Here is a 20,542-nt window from a genome sequence, read left to right on the forward strand (position 1 = left end):
CGTGTGGGCTGCGTCCACCACTCTTCTGTGGCTTGGCCTTTGAGAAAACAGGATTAGGTCTGAAGTTTAGTGCTCCACCTACTCCAGCTCTGCTAGCATTAACTGCACCAGAGCCACAGCTTCAGGCCTTCTTCAGATAGGGCCACCTACAACATTCAGCCCAAACCTCAGGGTGTGGGAGGAAGGATTACCCTTGATATTTGGCAAAGAGCATTATCGTCTCACCAGAAAATTATGCACTCGTTGTCTTCATCAGTAAGACACGCACGAGAGAAACAATCACCGCTTTGTTGGAAAGTTATTTATTATCAGGGAAAGTGTTATTTCTCAAGAAAGCACAGTAAGTCTTGAGGAAGAGTTGAGACATTTCAAATTCCTTTTTGTGTACGTGGCATAAACATAAAGTTTTGTCCTTCATTAAGAAAACAAAACAAAACATGCTTCATATGGAAAACTGAAAAGAGAGAGCGAGAGTAAAAAAGACAAAACAGCAAATCTTCTGTAACCCAATTTCTTCCTAAGACTGATTCACCAATGAGACAACAACAAAAGAGGGAGAAAGATCTTAGATTTGGAAAACAACTGGAGGCCAGGGCTTAAGATGCCCTGGCGGAGTTGGTGACTGCCTGGCTCACAGAAAGTGAGAGTGCTTCATTGGGAGCGCCACTAAGTTTGTAGCGAGCTAAGTCAACACAAAGCCGGCACATGAATTATTCACACGCAGCGTTTTTAGAAATCCTTGTACTACAACAAGCTAAAGCTGGGGAAATTTCACCCATGGAAGCAATTTTTTTATTTTTTTTTACCATTTAATCTCTACTTTTGATAAAAGAAGATATGTTTAATTTGGTTTCCAGCATTTTAATTAGTCATCCTCTGTTAAAAAACATTTTTTTGTTGGTTTAGGGAAGAGGGTGTAACACAAGTGCTTTTCGGTAGGGAATAGGCACTCTCGGTTTGGAGGCAGCTGAGGACAGAATGTAAGTCTAAAATTAAAGGATGGGTGTGGGCTGGAATACAAATCAGATCTATCCATATCTGTGTAAACTTTCAAGCCCACAATGTGCTAAATCAACATTATCAAATTTGAGCTATAGGCTTTGCATTCAAAAATGCAAAGTGCAACAGGCAAAAGACAAAATAACACATATCTGGACACCCGGATTTGTAAGCCACTTCATTTGAAGACAGTGGCTGATATTTGAATAGCTTTACATAGAGTAGAGCAGAGCTATATTTTTCATGGGGTGGCCTATAGCTTCAAGCGCCACCAGACACTGCAAAGAGGTAAGCCAGGTTCAGGCACTGATCTAAAGTCAGTCGCAGTAGGGTAAGCAGCCTCTTATTCGGTCTCATTACAGATCCCAGTAGAAGGGTGGGGAGTCTGTGTTTAAGGGGGATGCGTGTTGTTCCACACCTGCTGTTCACAGTCACAAGGTAATAAGGGGGCCAGCCTGCAAACACTGACTGGAGCTTGGTGGACTGCGGCTGATGAGCCCGGGCTAATTCAGGGGTGATTATGTAGTTTACTGGACCACTAAACCTCTTTAAGCTTGTAATTACAGCCTATTTGAGGGGGGAACATTCAAAAGCAATTCAGCTGTGCCGTGCCGTGCCACGCCGACTGCAGCTGGAGGTGGGCTGCCGGCATTCGGCGGGGGAGTTTAATATCTGTTGGGATGGGGATTTTAGCACAGTCAGTCAGGTAGCATCACGGACAAAGAGGTACATGCCACCTCGGCCGGCCCTGTTCCAGAGCGCCTGCCAGCGGCTTTGTTTGACACACAAAATCAGAACGGCTTGTGATCATTTAAAGCTGATAAAAACCCAAATGATTGTTTTAGCTATTGTCAAGAGGGCTGAGAGTGAAATGCAAAGCAGAGCTATTAATGCATGCTTCGGTAAACAAGCTACTCCACCCTCCTGCCTCCCAGTAGCCAAAACTGGGTTTGTTTAAGGTGGGGGCCGAATGGCAGGAGCAGGAACTCATGGTGCATTAAATGTTAAGAGAATCGGGTTACCATATTGCACCTTGACCAAGGAATCCTTTCCAATGCCTTTACTCTCAAGGAAATTATCCTTTAGCTAATTCCACTGAAATGCAATACTCAAAGGAAGCAATTTCGGAACCACAAAAAATTTCTAATAACCTATGCGATATTATTATGTTATTATCATAATTACCCTTTTGCCCTGGCCATTTTAATTAATGTTCAGTGGAGGGCCTGAGGGGGAGGAGAAACCTGGTCACGGTTGGAAAAGAGTTGAAAGAAGGTAAAGGCATTTTACAATTGCTCCCTTATGTCATTTCACTGTCTCGATAAAAGAAGGGCAGGGTGAAGGAAGAACACAGAAACATATTTATCCTCTCCTCTTCTTTGCCATCTTGTTTTATCTCCTTCTCCTACATCTTCTTTCTTCCATTCTCTCTCTAGCTCTCTTTCACTGAGCGGAAGACGGATCTTTCTCCATCGGTGCACAGCTTATACAAATCAATGACTTAATCTGTCGTAACAAACAAGTGAGCAGCGCCTTGCCTCTGTCTGCTTCCTTTTCCACCACAGCTAAAACACTCTGCTGATAACAAAAATAAGAATAAAAAGGCCCATGGACCAACACTCTCATCCCTTCTCTTAGTGACCTCACTTTCTATTAACTTGTGAATCTAATCTGATGAAATGTGGTTCAAGACACACATTGCAGATTCCTCACACAGTAGGGAGTGATCCTCTGGCTGCACGCAGCAATCTCCATGGGGACGACATGGATCAGCAGGTGCTCTCAATGCAACTCCCATGCAGCCATGCATCCCTTATTGCGACAGGAAACACCATGCACTCAGCGCGGCAGGAAAAGGTCAAAATCCACTATCGGAGCTAAATAGAGAGAATCCTATTCAATAGTTGAATATATGCCAGGTCCTGGATAAAGTTAAGGCAAATAAGACAAATCTAAGAGGTTTTAAGTGTCTGAGATCATTTCCCCTTTGTTCATCGCCTTGGGAAATCAATGACAACAAAGACAACGGCACTTTAAAAGGGTCTTGGATTCGATGCACAGGGCACGCTAGCTCCATTAAACAATTTATGCACTTACGCATGATGGTATAAAATAATTGAATTTATCTCCTCTCCAAGCCAGCACACTTAATGATACACTATAGACTATAAAATGCTTGCCCTCTTTTTTTTTTCGGTTTCAGGCCACTCCGCTTGAAAAAATGGAATGGGGAAATGCAAAATAAAGCAGTATCAGTCTAGGTGTGCATGATACTGATGCAGAAATGAGCATGTGTGTTTTTATGTGTATGTACTTTTTTCCAGACACATTGCCAGACAATTATTCTGTTGATGCCCTGTGACTTCTTCACGAAGGGGAAAAAATCCCCATCAAGAGGCCTGAGGGTAGTGCCTTTTCCTCCTGAAGAACTGTTTGTCCCCAGATGAAAAGCACAATGAGCTCAGAGTGGCACGCATGGCTGAGATTACAAGTAGGAGGAACCGAATTGATAAATTAGTTCAGCAAACGTGCAAACTGATTACCGCGTCTTTCCTGCCATATAATCCATCAGGCATACACTGGCGAGCGCATGCACACAAACAGAGTGAGCCAAGAGTATCTGGGACAGACTGCTGGAGCTCTGCTCTGTGGGGGAATGCTCTGCAGTGGCTGTAAGTAAAAGGTATTGAGCTGCTGACTGCAGTCGGAAAGATCCCTGAGCACTGACGATTACAGCATAGCTAGGATAATTCAGCAAAGCCTGGTCTGAATCAACAAACGTAGCACCATCTAAAAACACCAATGGACCTTTACCAGACCATAGCTAAACCCTGGCCAACTGGACACCTCTGATTAAAATGGATTACAGAACAGAGCATGCTGGACTGACACCCAAAGTTTCAAATTGGCAATGCTGTAGAATATAGACTTGCACAGACATCCAAACATTGTTGTCTCCACTGTCCTTATGTCACCTCGGGTTGTACCCTCTGCCCTTCCCAGCTTTGACAGTTGTGGATCAAGCACCTACCATAATCCCTGATTAACATCCTCCCTAAATGCCCCATAACTCCATCCCAATGACAACTGATCTAACACCACTGTGGTCTCCAACACTGGGTGCTTAGTGGATATTTAAATGGAATGTACTAGACTTCAGGATATTTATACTTTATTTCCTCAGTTGGCTTCTGAATTTCTTTGACAGACAGACTGCTCATGAGGTGGTGAATATTAGAGAACCTTGCACCACACCTGAGCTACAAGCTTCCTCTAGAACAGCTGTGGAGTTCATGCTGGCAGGGTGTTTTAGTGGGATTTACATAGAAACTAAAACTGAGAGCACACTTTCTCATGTTAAGGCAACGGCTGGTATGCAGACAGGAGACCATGCAGGCCTGGCATGATCTCACACTAAATAGACGCTAGCTGCTAACTCTTCACAAGTAGCTGATAATGAAATACAATACTATAATAATATAGCAGGCCAGCGTATAACTTTCTCTAACTGACAATGTAATGAAACTGCCCAAGAGTGCATGTTCACAAGCTGCACGGATGGAATTCAGTGAGGCCCACCTGTGTCCTTGTGGAAAATGGAGTACATGAACACTATCTTCTCCAATGACGTGGCTGCAACAGTGGCTGGCCCTCTGGGCATTATAAAATTGTCAGGTTCTTGAGAGCAGAGAGTAAGACTGAGGGACAGCTCTCATCTGGACCAGTTATGCGCCAACAGTTCAGAGGTTACATGAAGTAAAACTTAACTGCCTTTCAGGGACATTACAGAGGAAGGGAACCAACTCACCGTGTAGGGACGCAGAAAGAGCGAGTGGTGTCAATTAAACACGGCTCTTTCTTTGTCCAAAAGTGCAGCTGATGTTGGGGACGCCATGGTGGGCTTGTGGAGAAAAATTTCTACTGATGTGGTGCTCATCAATCATGGCACAGATGGCTTGTGAAAGGCCGTGTCAGCAGTGACAGAGCAGCGTCCATCCACCTCTCCTTGCACCATGTGGAGTTTACCAATTCGATCCATTCTGTCCATGACACACCAATGCCTTTTACGCTGTCACCCTGGAAGCCTTGCCAATGATGGATATACAGTCTTTTTCCACCCTTTCTCTCTTTCCCTCTCTGGAGGTGAGGGGTGGGGGTGCAGGGGGTTGTCTATCCACAAAGACCAGCCCCAAAGAGTTGCCTGCCCCACATCCCAGGGGCCTGTCAGTGGGGTAATTGATGATGTTTTCATTACAAGATGTTGGAGCAGGGGGGCGCATCCTGCCTCAATGGGCAGCCACAGCCCTAAGATTGACTCAGCTGCCTCTTCTTTGACACCAACTTTTATAAAAAGCATCAAGTCATTGCCTCCAAATGTCTCACACACATAAATAAACATGTATACTCTCTCTCAAACAAAAACACCACGGAGACCAAAACAGCTACAACAGCTGATGTAAAATCCCAGTTGGCTGCAGAAAACAAAGTAAAATGGCAAAGACACAGTTCAGAGGAACAAAGTACAGAAGGAGGCAATTGTTTTTTCAAAGATCCACACTGTCTGAAGAATTCCTTGAAGCTATTTCAATTTTGTGTCGCCTCCAGTACTCACCGCTACTTAGATGAAATTAAGAAATAACCAGCGACCTTAGGCTGCTAAATTCAATTTTCAGATATTAATCTGCATGGACTTTCTGCTCTTATTAAAAAAAAAATGAATGAATGAATGTAAAAACAATATACACTCAGAGCTCCAATTTCTTAGGAGTGACTGGCAATGGTCATTTGATTTGCGTTGAGGTTTGGAATTGAGTAGTAAAGGTGAGAGAAAACTTGAGAGTAGGCTCCCTACCAGGCCGAATGCGAAGTGCCACACTGGGGTTGCCATGGGTGTCCAGTGCCCTGACACCCAAGGGCTTTGGAAATAATCACGGACTAATGATATCTGAGGTCTGGTTGGCCTCTGACCTCTAATAGTTGGGGTGGCTTTTTTGACAAGGCCATTCAGAGTGGGCTCTTGGCTAACTGTTACCATGCCTAAAGGACGTCACTCTTCTTGACAAAGAACCTCACCTGCAATAACGGCAGCCATGTATTAAGGTGAGATATAATGCAAGATGCTGTGATGTTATGTAGAAAGGCAATTGTGAGGGTGCTAATGTTTTTTGGGTGGACTGTACAAATGCTTGTTATCTTTACAAAAATTGCAGCTGTACTGTCACGTTTTTGAAAACTACCATGATAGTAATTCCATGGTATTCTTTGCGTGACGTGTAAATATTATGGCATACATAACATCACTGTCCCATTGTAAAGATTTTTCTAAAATTGTTATGTCTGGCAATCCATTTTTGATGCGTTTGCTATGTGAAATTCAAATGATTATTATTATTTTTTCTTGTAGAGGTGATAACATGATAACAAGCTAGCATGACAACCAAAGGTGGTCAGGGCAGCATACCATCTGGCCCAAACCCTTGTGATAAGCTCTGTCAGGGCACCCGGTTGCTATGGCGATATGAGTGTCAGGGTCTTACTGTTTGAACAATGTCAACACACAGCAGCACTCCATTTCACAGACAACATTTAGGATTCTATGTAATGCTAAGGGTAACACTTTAGAATAGGGAACACTTATTCACTATTAACTACTATTAAATTTAGGTATTGGGTAGGATTAGGGATGTAGAATAAGGCATTAATATGTGCTCAATTAGTACTAATAAATGGCTAATACTCTAGTAATATGTATGCTAATAAGCAACTAGTTAAGAAACATTAAAATAAAGTGTTACCATGCTAAGCACTATGAATAAGACTGCATTTTTATTCAGCTTTTTAAAAAAATATCGATCTGGCATTTGGTCATAATAATATAATTACAAATGCTCATATTTTGCTATGCACTACACTTACACCACATATATTCTTCTGCCCTGCACAAGTTCCTAGATTTTGATTAATGTGGGAGATATGTGAGAGTAAATTAACTTGACTTAAAAAGTGAATTAAAATGGACATGAAGTAGGGGTGGGCGATATGGGAAAAATATCATAAAACAATTTTTTTTAGAAATATCACGATTCACGATTCTTTGTCATGTTAGTTTTACTATTTTGGTTTTACAAGTTGTCTGAGCATTACAGCCAAACTAGAAAGACAAAGATGCATGGCAGATATTTAGGCCAAAGTGGGCGAAGATAAAAAAATCTTTGTCATTATTTTATCTTTCTTATTAAAAAATAACAACAAAGATACACATAATATATAATATACAAATAAAACAAACAGTGCTTTATTTTCAGGCAGGAGCATTCAATGAAATCGAATGAACAAATATAAAAATAAAACACTACATAGACTGATTCCTAAAGCAACTGTATTAAAGTTTTTCAGTCAAGAATAGTGAGTGATTTTTCTGTTTGCGTTTTGTTGTTTTGTTAACGTTAAATGAATAGTTCCCCAAAAAATAAATATTCTGTCATCTGTCTATCAATTCTGTCATAATGTTTTATTTTTATACCGTGATTTACTCAAAAGTTGTGTTAAACCTGAATGAGTTTCTTTCTTCTGCTGAACATAAATGCTATTTTGAAGAAGGTGGAAAACCAATCAGTTGCTGGTCCACAGTGACTTCCATAGGATTTTTCTTTCCTGCTATCAAATTCAATGTGGATCAGCAACTGTTTGGTTACCCTCATTCTTTAAAATATCTTCTTTTGGGTTCAGCACAAGAAATTAATAGAGGTTTGGGACAACATGTGAGTGAGTAAATAATGACAGAAATTAAATTTTAGGGTGAACTATCCCTTTAATGACAGTCGACAGCATGTTTAGTGTCCTGTCTCTTTAAGAGCTGCACGCATCTAATACACAGGCACGCATCTGTTTCTCTCTTAACTATTTACTTTTATTTTAGAGATAACCAACTGAGTCTGTATGTAAACCTTGTGTGTTTTGACAGTATTAGCGCAAAAGATAAGTTAGTTGTGTAATCAGGCGCTGTCAGACACGCTTTTTAGTGTCCGTGCTTCAGGTGTATGCGCTCAGAAAAAGCGCACGTCAGACCAGCGCGCGAATGGAACATTTAACCAGCAAGGCTTGTATGCAAATAATATACTTTTGCAATCGCGAATAAGTGCAGTGTCCTGTCAGAGACGGAGGCGCCAGAACTGTATTTGACATAATGTGCGCTGTAGCACAATACTACGATATTTCTTAAAAAGTCCACGATCAAAAATCGTCATATCGTACACCCCTAACATGAACGAAAATTCACTGTTTTGTGCCAAATGTATGACTCCCCGCCAGTGTTGTTTTAAAGTAAAACCGAGAAAGTCCAGCCTCTTGAAAACCCCTCTGTGTTTTCCAAGCACTGCTTTTTGAGGAGGTCATATGCTGAACATCTGTAATTTTGCCCAGGAAATCATCAGCAGGCCAACTCTCTCCCCCCGACTCCAGCCTCCAACTATGGGGCAACAAATTCAGCCCAACTCCCCGAAGAGGACACAGCCCGTTCCCCCTCCATCTCAAGGCCCTCTGCACGATTCACTCCATCGAGTGCAGAAATGAGTTATAGGGTTTTTCACACCTGGTTCTGCTCAAGATGCAGCACAGTTGAGGTTTGGCAAAATGTGCTCCCAGCGAGTAAGAGAAAAACAAGAATGTTGCCTCCACCAGAAATGTTACATGTGTGTGAAGAGGGTGCTAAATTGGAGCCTAATTGCATTAAAAGCGATTATGCCTTCCAATTTCATTTTGAACACGAGCAGCATGTAAAATGGGGGGTGGGGGGGAAACGGGCAATTGCATATTGTGCTGTGGTTTGCTTTTACGAGCTGTGATGGAGGCTCCCTCCTGTTCTCTGGTTCTGTGTACAAACAGAATGAAGCCCAGAGCACGGCGTGCCAGCCTAATATTCGGCTGTTCCAGGATCGGTCCTCACTGCGGCTGCATAGCAACAATCTGAAGCTTGGCTTTCATCTAATTACTCTATCACATAATTTTGCAAATTGCCCTTTCACTGGGGAGCTGAGTGCAAAAACATAAGCACAGCGGGATTTGGGGCAATGGCTTCCATTTATTACTCATTTCTTGTTAAATTAAACAAGAAAATACTGTTTGTGAGATAGAGGGTGAAAATCAGGAGGGAACAAGGAATGGGAAGGAGGGGGGCAGAGAGTCCAATTTCACGGCCACAGGAAAAGGAAAGCTGCTCAGTGCACCCAGCATTCCTCTCCAGGATGCCTGGCACAATCACACTATCTCTGTTCAGATAAAATAAAGAAAACAAACAACAGTTAAAGCAGGAAAAATAACAGCCCTAAGTTTAGGGCCTCTTGCTTTTTTTTGTTGTTGTTTTTTTTACTTCACCACAAAGTTTATTGGAACGTGTTCACGCCAGCTTTACAGCATGCTAAAACAATTGTGAGTGGCAAGTAATTAGCAAGCATCTCTCTCTCTTTTTCTCCAGACTATTCTCAGACCTGCAAATGCCCGCTTCCACTTCCCTCGCAAGCCGGCTAATAACCAGGCACTGAAAACAACTGATTAAAGAGCAGCTTCAGGGTGGAGTTACCCCATAAGCCTACACAGTCTCCTCTGTATCTCTCCCTGTTCCGCTTATGGTTTTCCTCTCCTCCTCTCTTCCACCGAATTGCTCGTCAGAATAATCTTGTACTGCCACCCACTTCACACTTCCGTCTCGGCACAATGGCTTCGCTGGTTGATTCATGTGACATGCAAAGAGTGCATTCTTGTTGCGGTTGGGCCATGAACTGCGAGACACACATGTAATCTATATTTCTCTGAGTCAGAAGGCTATCATATGTGTGTATTGTTTGTGCCGCTTGCTAATTGCCACTGTCTTTATCTCCAAGGGCCAGACCTGAAGTCTGTTCCTTCACACATCAATTCAGAGGAAAAGGGACATGAGAGGTTCAGCAACTACCTTTTCCATCAATCCCGTGCTCTTACACTTTCTCCCACATCTTTGTGGCCCCACTCGAGACTTTCCGACGTCCTTTGACTAAAAGCCAGTTGGAGATGGAAGGCAGGACGACTGCATTGCCCGTATGGTCAGTCATCCGTGCCTCACATGCAGTGTGTTGTTTTGTTCCCCACACAAATTCTGAGCTGTCAGACTGAAGCATTCGGAGCAGGGAGTGAAATGAGTCTAATTTCCCGAGTTTGCTGTAAGGAGCGCTGTGCAAACCTATTTACAGTGTTTCCATTTATGTTTCGATCTGACACTCTGTCTCTGTATTAAAGTCAACGTCCTTTCTCTCTCTTTTGGTCTGTCTGTCAATATATCCCTTCTTTTTTCTCACACTTTCTTCTCAGACACTCTTTTAGCAGGAACTATGATGCCATCTTAGTTTCTAAATTTTTTTTTTTCATCTCATGCACTGAGTTTAAACGACATTTACACTGCCAATGGAATGCACAGCAATAATGGTCATGATATAGCAAAAATAGTTCAACTTTATTTGAATGAGCATGGATGCAATTCTGCGACTACTAATGGGATTTCAGGAACGGATCTCCAGCCTGATACAGGTGAATACTACAGTCAAGTAGGAACGTCTACGAGCAATCACTGTCATTGTAAATACCCTTTTACTGCAAAAGAGTCCTGTGCACTTGCCGTCAAGATACTAGGATGTTAGGGGTGTTTTCTTGTTCATTGCTATGTGGTTGTTTGCAAAGGTGTTCTAAGTGGTTGCTAGAGCACTGCTAAGTGCTTGCTAGGGGTGAAAAAAATACTACGTCTGAGTGCTTAAATGTAATAGCACATCTTTCCTTAACAAGCCACATGATTTAAGATATGCAAAGCATGAATGACAAGTTCCGTCCTTTAGTTTAATACTTAAGATATACTTAAGGTTTAAGTAATAGTAAGAGTACTATTGTAAGCCTTACCTAAACCCTAACCATACACTATATATATAGTATTTTAGCATTTCTATAGCAATAATAATAAAAAAAATATATATGTTTTATAAATTATTTTTTACTTTTAAGCTGCCATAAAAAGGGTTTTGTCAGATTTAGCAAACTTCCTTGTGACAACTTTGTCCTAAAGTATAGTTAAACACAAATACTTAACACCGATCAAGCCCTAAATGACATAATACTGTCCACCAAATTGGTCAGCCAAGACAAACAGGCAACTAAACTTCCATCAGTCTGTGCTCTTGTGGGTATTCCACACTGTTGTTTGTGTGTACGTGTGTGCGTGCCTGTGTGAACTGGCAAATGGCTTTCTTTTCACACACCTTTCTCCTGGGGCCGCTAAAGGTGGTAGTTGGTGGGGGTTTGAGAGTGTGTATGTGTGTGTTGGGGGCGTGCTTGGGGCAGGTGAAGTTCTGGGGTGCTCAGGCGCCTTTCTGTGGCACAGATGTAGGAATGGAGGGGCCAAGGGGGGACGAGCATGTGGGGGCTTTTGGCACTGATCAAATGGACTCCCTTTTGACTCCAGTTTGGTTAGAAACACATTTCCTTTCAACACCTAAAAATACACGTTGCTGAGCCATAATAGCTACTTCAGCCATAAAGCGTAACGCAAACAAGTGAAGGCTTAAGTAATATGTTTATTGAAAATACACCTATGTGAACATTTCACTGTCTTTAATTAAGAGACAATATTATTATGAGTTGTGCAGAGTGTGCATGTGTGTATGTGAGAGAGACAGGCTGGCAGAGGTGCGTTAAGCCTGCGAGAAGGGTAGATATATGGAGATAAGTGGTGTCTTGACAGCACTCCGATTACTTTGTGGTAAATGAAATAGAGGAAGTGAAATCCATCAAAGCAAGAGGAAGAGCCAACCACATCAATGGCCCATGCTGATCTATCACTTCTCTATAGCAGGTGTGGACAGCCACAGTAAGAGAACTAACCACCAGTCCCCAAAACACATTCAACTAACCAGCTAACTCAGTTTTGATCATGTGACCTAGATGTACAATAGCCCCAAAATTATTTAAATGTTTACACCACTTGGTTTAAAATGTTACTACAACTACTTTAGTCTTCATTTTGAACATCAAACCAACAAACTTGGTTTTGATATTTTCTTATATAATTAAATGACATCCCTACATCTTGAAATGTCGCAAATATTTTTGGGACCACTGTATGTAACCTATCCTATCTCCAGTCTTTAATACGGATAATTCCCTGACAAACACTGCACAGAGATTTCCTAAAATTCCCCACAAATAAAAGTACAATGAATGGAAAATGACAGTTTTCTTCTGTATCAGCTATCTCTGCTATCTTTAGCTTGAGGCTGTTTTTTTTTCTTGGCTTAAAACTTAGAGCGTGTGTGGTTAGGGCTAGGCAAGATAAGGTAAATTGTGTGTGTGAGCAAGCATGTGCATAGCATTAGCACTACGTTTGACCATTTCAGTGGCTTTGAAGTGCAAGCACGCAGTATTGGCTGTAGAAAGCTCAAAGAGAAGCAGAAAGAGGAAACATCACTCTACTGATCTCACCGTCAAGTGCTGGAAGAGCCATGCCCTCATGATGTTGGTCGCCACTTTAGGGAAGATACCACGTTTTTTATTCCTCTTCTTCTCCTTGTCGGGGTCGTCATCATCTCCTGTGCTGGGTGACGCCACACTGTTGTCCAGCCCGTCACCTGCCAAAACACACACCACATACACACATGAGTCAAGCAGGCCTTGCATTATTTTTTGTTTTAAGTTTTTAGGTAACAGGTAACAGGGTAAGTTGGCAACAACAGTGCTTCAGTATAGCTTTGAAGCGTCACGTCTGAATGCATTAATTTTTAATACTTTTTATAAATACCCCCCCCCCCCCCTTCCTCATCCCCCATACAATGCTCAGAGAGAGAGAGAGAGAGTACAATGGACTTGTAAGGTTGCATTTCCCCCCTGCCTTCCAACACAGTGAGTCACCAAAGAATTGAGAATGACAGAGAGATTTAGTCTTCATTATCCCAGGGAAATATTGATTGAAGCTCGCCCCGGTGTCTTTTTACCTCAGGTGGGGGAGTTACACAATATGAAAAAGAGGAAGGAGGGGGTTGAATATGGATGCCGTACAAAACGGCTGCTTTTCAAAGAGCTGCATTTTAATAACAATGCTGCATGGGTGTTTTCAGCAACCTGTGGGTGCTTGATAAGGCTTTATAATGGGCAGTTCAACATACCAGAGCAGAGGAGATGGCTTACGTCGCCTTTTCAGCTTGATGTTGCCGGTTTGCTTGCGTACGCTGATTTTACTCCAATCCTCAATTATCGTACGCATTCTCCCTCACCAAGAGCCCAAACACGCCACCGAGAAGACTTCTGATAATTGTTATTATGAAGCCACGATTCAGATAATACACCATAAAAGAAACACGAGCGAGGCAAACAACCGCACACTGCAAGGGTTTCAGGAATGGAGAGAGTAACTTATTGATTACATATAAAGCACCTCCAAAAGCCCCAGTGCTATTCGTACAGAGAGATTATGGTGGGTTAACTCTTTCTCTCGCTGTAGCTTTCAGTCAGCGACATAAGGCACCTGTATCATTGATAATTAATGGAAATGTCTGCAGTAATCCGGTTAGAGATAATTTTTTTTTCCCAGCTCCATGCATCAATAGAATAATCAAGGGTCTAAAAGAGTCTTTGCTCCCCATTACCTCAGGCAAAAGAATTCCTGAAAGCATGCCTTGCGGGCACCTGAATTATATACGCCATTAGGAGAGCGAAAGCTTTCTACATTCCATATAAAACACTCTGCCAGCCCTTCGCCTATGAGAGAAGCCCCAGAAAAGACTGAGACTTTTTAAGTGAAGACTTATGTAGATACAATGGCTTTGCCTTTTACACAAGGGCACTTTCCCTCAGTCAGTCACTTACTGAGAAACTGACCAGAGCCGAATCGCCCTCCCCCAACACACACAGACACAAGAAAAAATATATATAAGACGTCAAAGGCGAGTTTCGATTACATCATTAACTGATGCCAAAAACAGCCCTGGCCTAGTGAGCAGTTTGTCTTCCGACTGTTTTTAGGCAAATAGAACTTCCCAGCTCCCATCTGGGAAGGCAGTGGCACCGCTGGTTTGTAATCTAAGACACCATTTTCATTAGAAGCAAATGCTCCAAATCCGGTGTAAAGACTAGTTTGTGTTCCGCAAAGCTTAAAATAATAAACCCAAGGCTTGTCCCATGTGAGTTAGCAAAACAGAAGCAAACACTGGATATCAGGTCAGACGGAGGAAGAAGGGGGGGGGGGTAAAAGAGTAAAAGAGAGCAGGGGGCGTTTAAGTGATATCTGAGGTAACTCTGTTGCGTGTGTGCTCTCTTGAGCTTTTGCCTTCTGCCTCTTCTAGCCATTTTGAACTATTTAACCTCCCTTCCCCAATATTTTTCCTTAAAAACTGACCTCTGATGGCCTAGACCTTCAAGGCAAACGAGGGGGAGAGAAACGAAAGCTGTCAATTTTATTGGGATTTACAGTTTTGACGCAATTTGATACCGATTCAACTCAAGTCTGGGACTCATTTTGCCTCTTTTTTGCCATTGTTAGCACATGGCAGTGTCTATCCAGTTACAGTTTTAGACAAAATGTTCATATATATGCTATTAAAAAATGTGATGTGACTGATGTGATTTTAGTCGTTTTGCTAACTTCTGCCATTTTCCGCATTGCAACACGGCTCACCAAAACCCTGCACTCCAAAATCATTTCAGCAAAGTCAAACATGCAAAATGATTTACAAGAAAAGAGCATTTCTGATTGGCTAAAAAGCTGTCTCTCCCCTGACTTGTTTCTCGCTGTTTACAGAGTCTAGGGCCTATCACGGGGATGTGGGTTTTCTCGGGACACCTATTTTAGTGTGTCAGGAAGTAGGATGTGCTTGTCGCTGTCAATTTTATTGGTTTCTCCATCTTCGATGCAGTTCACCTTATTCGTCTAGGGTTAATTTTGCATCTATTTTAGCACCGGAGTGTATGCACAGGCATATGGCAGTGTCTATACGGCACTGTTGTGTCAAAATGTCAGCCCGTTGCTGAGCTTCTGCACTCTTCCCGCGCCAAATAAAGACGAGCGATGGCGGCGAGACTGAAAAGGTGGAAATAATCATAAAAATGATGCTAGTCCATAAACAAGCTCACAGCCTCATTAGTCCAGCAGCAGGCTCCACTGGCAGATTTATGCGCCTTTTCGCTGATTCCGTGAGGAAATGCCACGGGCGAACTTTGGCCAACTGCTAATGGGTTATGACAGCGTCTTAGCAACTACTGCAGGGAGGGGGGACGCTCGGTCCGGTTCACCACTGACAGAGAGGAAAATGTCATCTCATCTGGCCATGTGTGGTGGAGTCTATGCAGCAATTAGAGAGCAGGCCAGTGACTGGAGCAGGCCAGAGGCTGAGGAGGATGTCCCGCGGCTAACCAGGGAGAGAATTTTTTATGAAAATCACTACCCCTCGTACACGCGCACACACACACATCCACGTGTGAGATCAGCCTGTGACGCTCTAGCTGCCTGGCTGCTGCTAAAATCAGATTAGCTTCCCAACATGCCTTTGTCAGCCAGCTCTTCTGATTGGCTCATATGCTCCATCTCGATACCTGTCTCTTGCTCTCTCTCTCTTTCCAGCCGTCTCTCTCTCTCTATCTCCACCACTCTCTCTTACTTACTCAAGGCGCTTTCTGACATTATCAGAAAGATGTGGGCTAATCTGTTATGATCTGATTACTCGAAAAGGACACTACCTGTTCCTCTCACTTTGTGCATCCAAAACTCCAAAGTGTAAGCCATTTTTCTGCTGCTTTACAAATTAGCAGAATGGCACTTCCGATCCATCGAGCACATTTCCGTGTCACTATGTCAAGCGTTTATTTACATGCTACGAAGAAGTTGACGTGACATTTTTGATATTGAGATCCACTACCTCTGCTGAAAAGACCAGCTTAGGCTGGTTGGTTAGGTCTAGATGGGGGCTCCTATAGATCCAACAGAACTTGCTGGTAATAGTGAAGTATGCAATGTATGTGCCAATAGTGGCACCAAACTGGATTACAAAAACAACAGCATTGGATAAGCCAATAGTGTGAGTTTGGGGGTGGGGCTACCTGTTTGTGCAAGCAATGGAAAAGAAATCAATACAGAAATATCCTTAAAGTACTATTGAACTGTAACAGATTTATCAACCATTCTCGTTACAAACTTGGGAAGATGCTTGGCACGTTGGATTTTCAAATGCATGTTATAGGTGGCTCAAACACAAAACACTCGCAGAGATGGAGTTTGTGTGGAGCAGCAGTGCTGTTGATAATTGTGCTAAATCATATCACATTCTCATGCATTGTTAGAAATTAAGAAAAATTTAAAAAGTCACTGGCGAGTAGCACACATATACTCACCAACACTGATTTTTACTTGCATTTGGCACTTGGCGTGTGTTAATTTTAGGCCCTGGTTATAAGTCAGGCTGTCATAGCTCATGCAGTACAGCTTCTTGCCCAATTTTAAGAAGTGTTTTGACGAAATTTTATTGGCCATGGTCTGATGGATGGGGCCAAGCTGTGGAAACAGATTGGCTTTTGCTTTACACCACATTTGGTCCATGGATGATTTCTAGAGCACCTCTGGCCTCTCCCTGTGGAGGGAGTCAGGTGACCTGTGTTGCTCTCTCACTCTCCCTTAGCATTCAAACAGACCCTGTACTACAGCTTTCCTGGTCCTGCAAAACCTCAGCCTTAAGGGCCCGCCATCCGCCTTCTTTTCGCTATGCACACATTCACACACGTTCACACACTCTTCATTCTAACACACACACACACACACACACAGAGTCACATATAAAGAGAGTGGGCGAATGGGAAGAGGGAGGGTTGGGGAAGAAAAGATAAAGCCGGGTTCATTGTATTCAGGCCATTCACATGGTTAGAATGGACTAGGCAGCGGGGGTTCCCTTTGCATGGGTCACAAGCGCCTCCCACCTCAAAAATATTCTGAACATGCAGGAATTCCTGCGGTATGATTCCCAACAAGAGACACTCAGATTAGCAGGGAGCTTGCCGTGCACGCTTGCCCCACCATACATTTTCTGTTCCTAAAATACATACAAACATTAGTAGCGGTCTGCTGACTGCAATCACTTGCTCCTCTTGTAAAAAATGGCCCGAGCTCTTCTAGTTTCTGATTTGGAGGGATAAATATAAAGGAAAGTCGAGGGTTTAATGAGATGCGACATGGTGGCAATGTGGCAGATCTGTAGTTATGTTGACTCTGTTTGCCTCTTGATCGCGTGTGTCTTGTGATATTTCCATGCACAGCTGTGCATATTTGTGTACTTATGCTGAACTTGCAAAGATAACTAGTTTTCCGATTTATAATTATGTAGAATAAAATAGCTCTGTAAGTACTAATTACAATCCGTAATTAGCCGAGATTCATTTTAAATAATGACAGTAAATAATGACAGTTTTAAATAACTGCAGGCATCTTAAATAATGACAGTGCTTTTTTCCCCCCACTGTTCTTATGCATATGATGACAATGACAGATCTGTAATTCATCATTTGTGGGGAAAAAACAGTGTAATTACAAGTCTTTCAGCCGTACCTCGTGTGTCTCTGTCAACGCCTCGCAGCAGGGCTAACGGAGAGGGTAATAAGTGCATAATGTGGCTCATATTCAGTGTTATAATGCCTCTAATTAAACAGAGTCACCAGCGTGAGTCCTAGCTGAGAGCTCCTCATGCATATTCCCAGGTCTCGGGGATCAGGCCGCTGACATACCCACAGGTGATGGCAAAAATGTCATTGCAAATGTTACGGCTCTCTTTCGTCCGTGTCTGTGTAGGGGTCACTTCCACTGAAGCCCCTGACACTTTGGAAAGCGTACTGAGGCCCAGGGGCACAAACACAGCATTAAACTGAGGTCTCTCTCACTCTCTCCCCTTCCCTCCCCTCCTCCTCTTTTCATTCTTCCTCCGGTCCGTGTGTCGAGGGGGAAAACGGTCAAATGAAAGTGTAGGGCCCTGAGTTTACCCTTTCATGTCAAGCACTTTTACTGTGTAACTATTGATTTTTTTTCCTTTGTAATTTTTTTTTTTCAATCTGAAGATATAAGGCGGGCAGAAAAGGCAGGCTGGTGAGGTTCAAACGGGAACACTTTAAGAGTCCTCTGATTCCACTGAGGCAACACACTCACTTACTCACAAAGAGTATACATACTCTATTCTCCCTCTCTCTCCCTCGCTCTCTCTCTCTCTCTCTCAGACAGCTTTTGACACCTTCTCCAGGGCCAGCTTTGTTCGATATCCAGGCAGACCGGATGGCTGAGAGGAAAGTGTTTTTTAAAAAAGGAACATGGCTCGCAACAAAAGCTAAGAGCCTTCACTGGCTTGCAAAAACAGCCCTACTGCAGCAATCTGCCTGGAATTCAACTCATCTCAATGCTTTTAAACCTCTCATCATCTACTCTAGGTGAATCTGAAACAATACACACAGCCAAATAAAGAAATGACACCCATCCTTTGACTCTGAAATATGAAATTCAATTGTGCATAGCGACATTTCAATATGGGTAACAGACAGGGGCCTGGAGACAAACTGTTTTGTATTGTTCCTTTGTGTTTTTTGTATATTTTGGTAATGAGCGAAATGGAACCAGAGCCGTGTGGTTAACTGCGGCGGTCTTCATTATAGGTCTTCTGGCAGATAATTTTCCACATGGCAGCTATCTAAATGACACAGGCTGAGATAAGTGCTCTAATGCACAGGGATATTCCCCAACTACGGCGTATCGCAATCCATTGGGCTGTAGTACAGTAGATAATGTGAGGGTATTTCACTTCTAATAATAGCCTGCTTGGCTTCCCCTGCATTTGTTAAATCTAGTTAACATTGAGAGTGAATTGTATGGCAGAATTACACACAATGAGCCACGCTTATAAAGCAAAGGGCGGCACTGTTACTACTGAAAAGACGGAGAAAAAATTAAGTCATCCAAGTGAACTGTAACATCAAATGGCTTTTCTATCTTTGATAGGCTGCTCTTCATTCAGATTGGCGGATGTATTATGTCTAAACATACCAGAGTTTAACGAAGACCCCCGTTTCACCCAAGGAGTTTATAAAAGCAGGAGAAACCTAACAGTTAGCACTGCCATTCATCTCAATTGCATCTGAGCCAAAAAATAAATGAACACTGTAAAAATGTTACTGCCAGAATTTTACTGTAAAAAAATACGGATTTTCAGATTTAACTTAAAATTTACATTTCATTAGCTGATATGATGTTAATATACCAATCTATTGAAGTACTGAAATCTGTTTAGTACCCTTGTAATACACTGATAACCACAAAAAGCAGGTGGTGATGAGAAAGTCACATGATGAACCAAAGCTCATCACAAGCAGCTTTTCCACAAGCTGAGTAGGAAAATACTAACAAATAAAGAAGGTATGCAGTGTCATTCACATAAATATTAAATACCATCATAGTAACACACATGAAACTGAAATAATGCAATAAACATTCTAACTACATTAGATGTAACATACAACCCTGAGAAACAAAATTAAGAAGAAACAGTTATTTCAACAAAAATACAGAATATATATATTAGGGGTGTAATGATACGCGTATTTGTATTGAACCGTTCGGTACGAGGCTTTCGGTTCGGAACGCATTACAAACCGAACGATTCGTTGGACTAATCCTATTACGTTTGGAAAATAAAAGAGCTTAAAGTGTGTGAAATATAATGTTCTCAGTGCCACTGCGCTCAACAAGGCAGCCGAAACGACGTAATAGGCAACGTGCTTTCTGCCCCGCGATAACCTCACCTTGCTGGGATGCGTCAAAAGACGACGATCTTGTATCGATGATAGTCAGAGATATTATCAAAAACATAAATTATTGGCAATATTAGAGTATTAGAGTATTTGGAGTTTCCAATTAATGTAGGCCTCTTACATTCTTATTTTTATTAGGCCTATTATTATTATGAAGTTACTTTTATTATTAAATTAAAATTACAATTAATTTGCCCCATAACTGACACTCTGAGAAGATAAGATTAGGCTATTTACTCCTCAGTTAAAATGTTTTTTAAAAAGGTCTTTTAAAACAGGTCTATTAGGCTATACAATGAATTATAGTCCTATAATTAAAATATTAACCCTGCAGTCATCAATAAAAATCAATTAAAAAAATGTACCGACTTTATTTCAAGCGCTGACTTTGCAAAAACAACCTGTTTAACAGGAAATACATTTCTTCAATTTTTTTTTCTTTTCACTATGTATGGGCCACTAGAGAAATATTAAGGGAATAAATGAAAACAGCTATAACCTATATCGTTATCAGCATATGTTGAAGTAGATTCGCCTCGTCGTCTCTGAGAGAATAAGCGGTGTCAGATGCCGAAAGCTCCGTCATAACTCCGTCATTCCGTTTTTACTTTCACTTTCTGCATAGGGAATTGACTGAGACACCTAAGATGTTGTTCACCAGTATAAATATTGTCAAGTGAAGTCAATATGATTTGTATAGCGCTTT

General features: G+C 42.1%; 1 protein-coding gene across 2 annotated transcripts in view; it reads right to left on the bottom strand.

Annotated features, from left to right (window-relative positions):
* The window catches only part of LOC306881976 (homeobox protein Meis1-like), a 65,895-nt gene that overhangs the window by 22,225 nt on the left and 23,128 nt on the right, over positions 1-20,542 (bottom strand). For both annotated transcript variants that reach the window (XM_079436378.1, XM_079436379.1), the window contains exon 8: positions 12,496-12,641. In XM_079436378.1, coding sequence (XP_079292504.1) covers positions 12,496-12,641 — 146 coding nt within the window. The remainder of the gene's footprint in view (positions 1-12,495; positions 12,642-20,542) is intronic.

Source organism: Barbus barbus, assembly GCF_936440315.1.
Source record: "Barbus barbus genome assembly, chromosome: 16".
In the NCBI taxonomy this organism is placed as follows: Eukaryota; Metazoa; Chordata; class Actinopteri; order Cypriniformes; family Cyprinidae; genus Barbus; species Barbus barbus.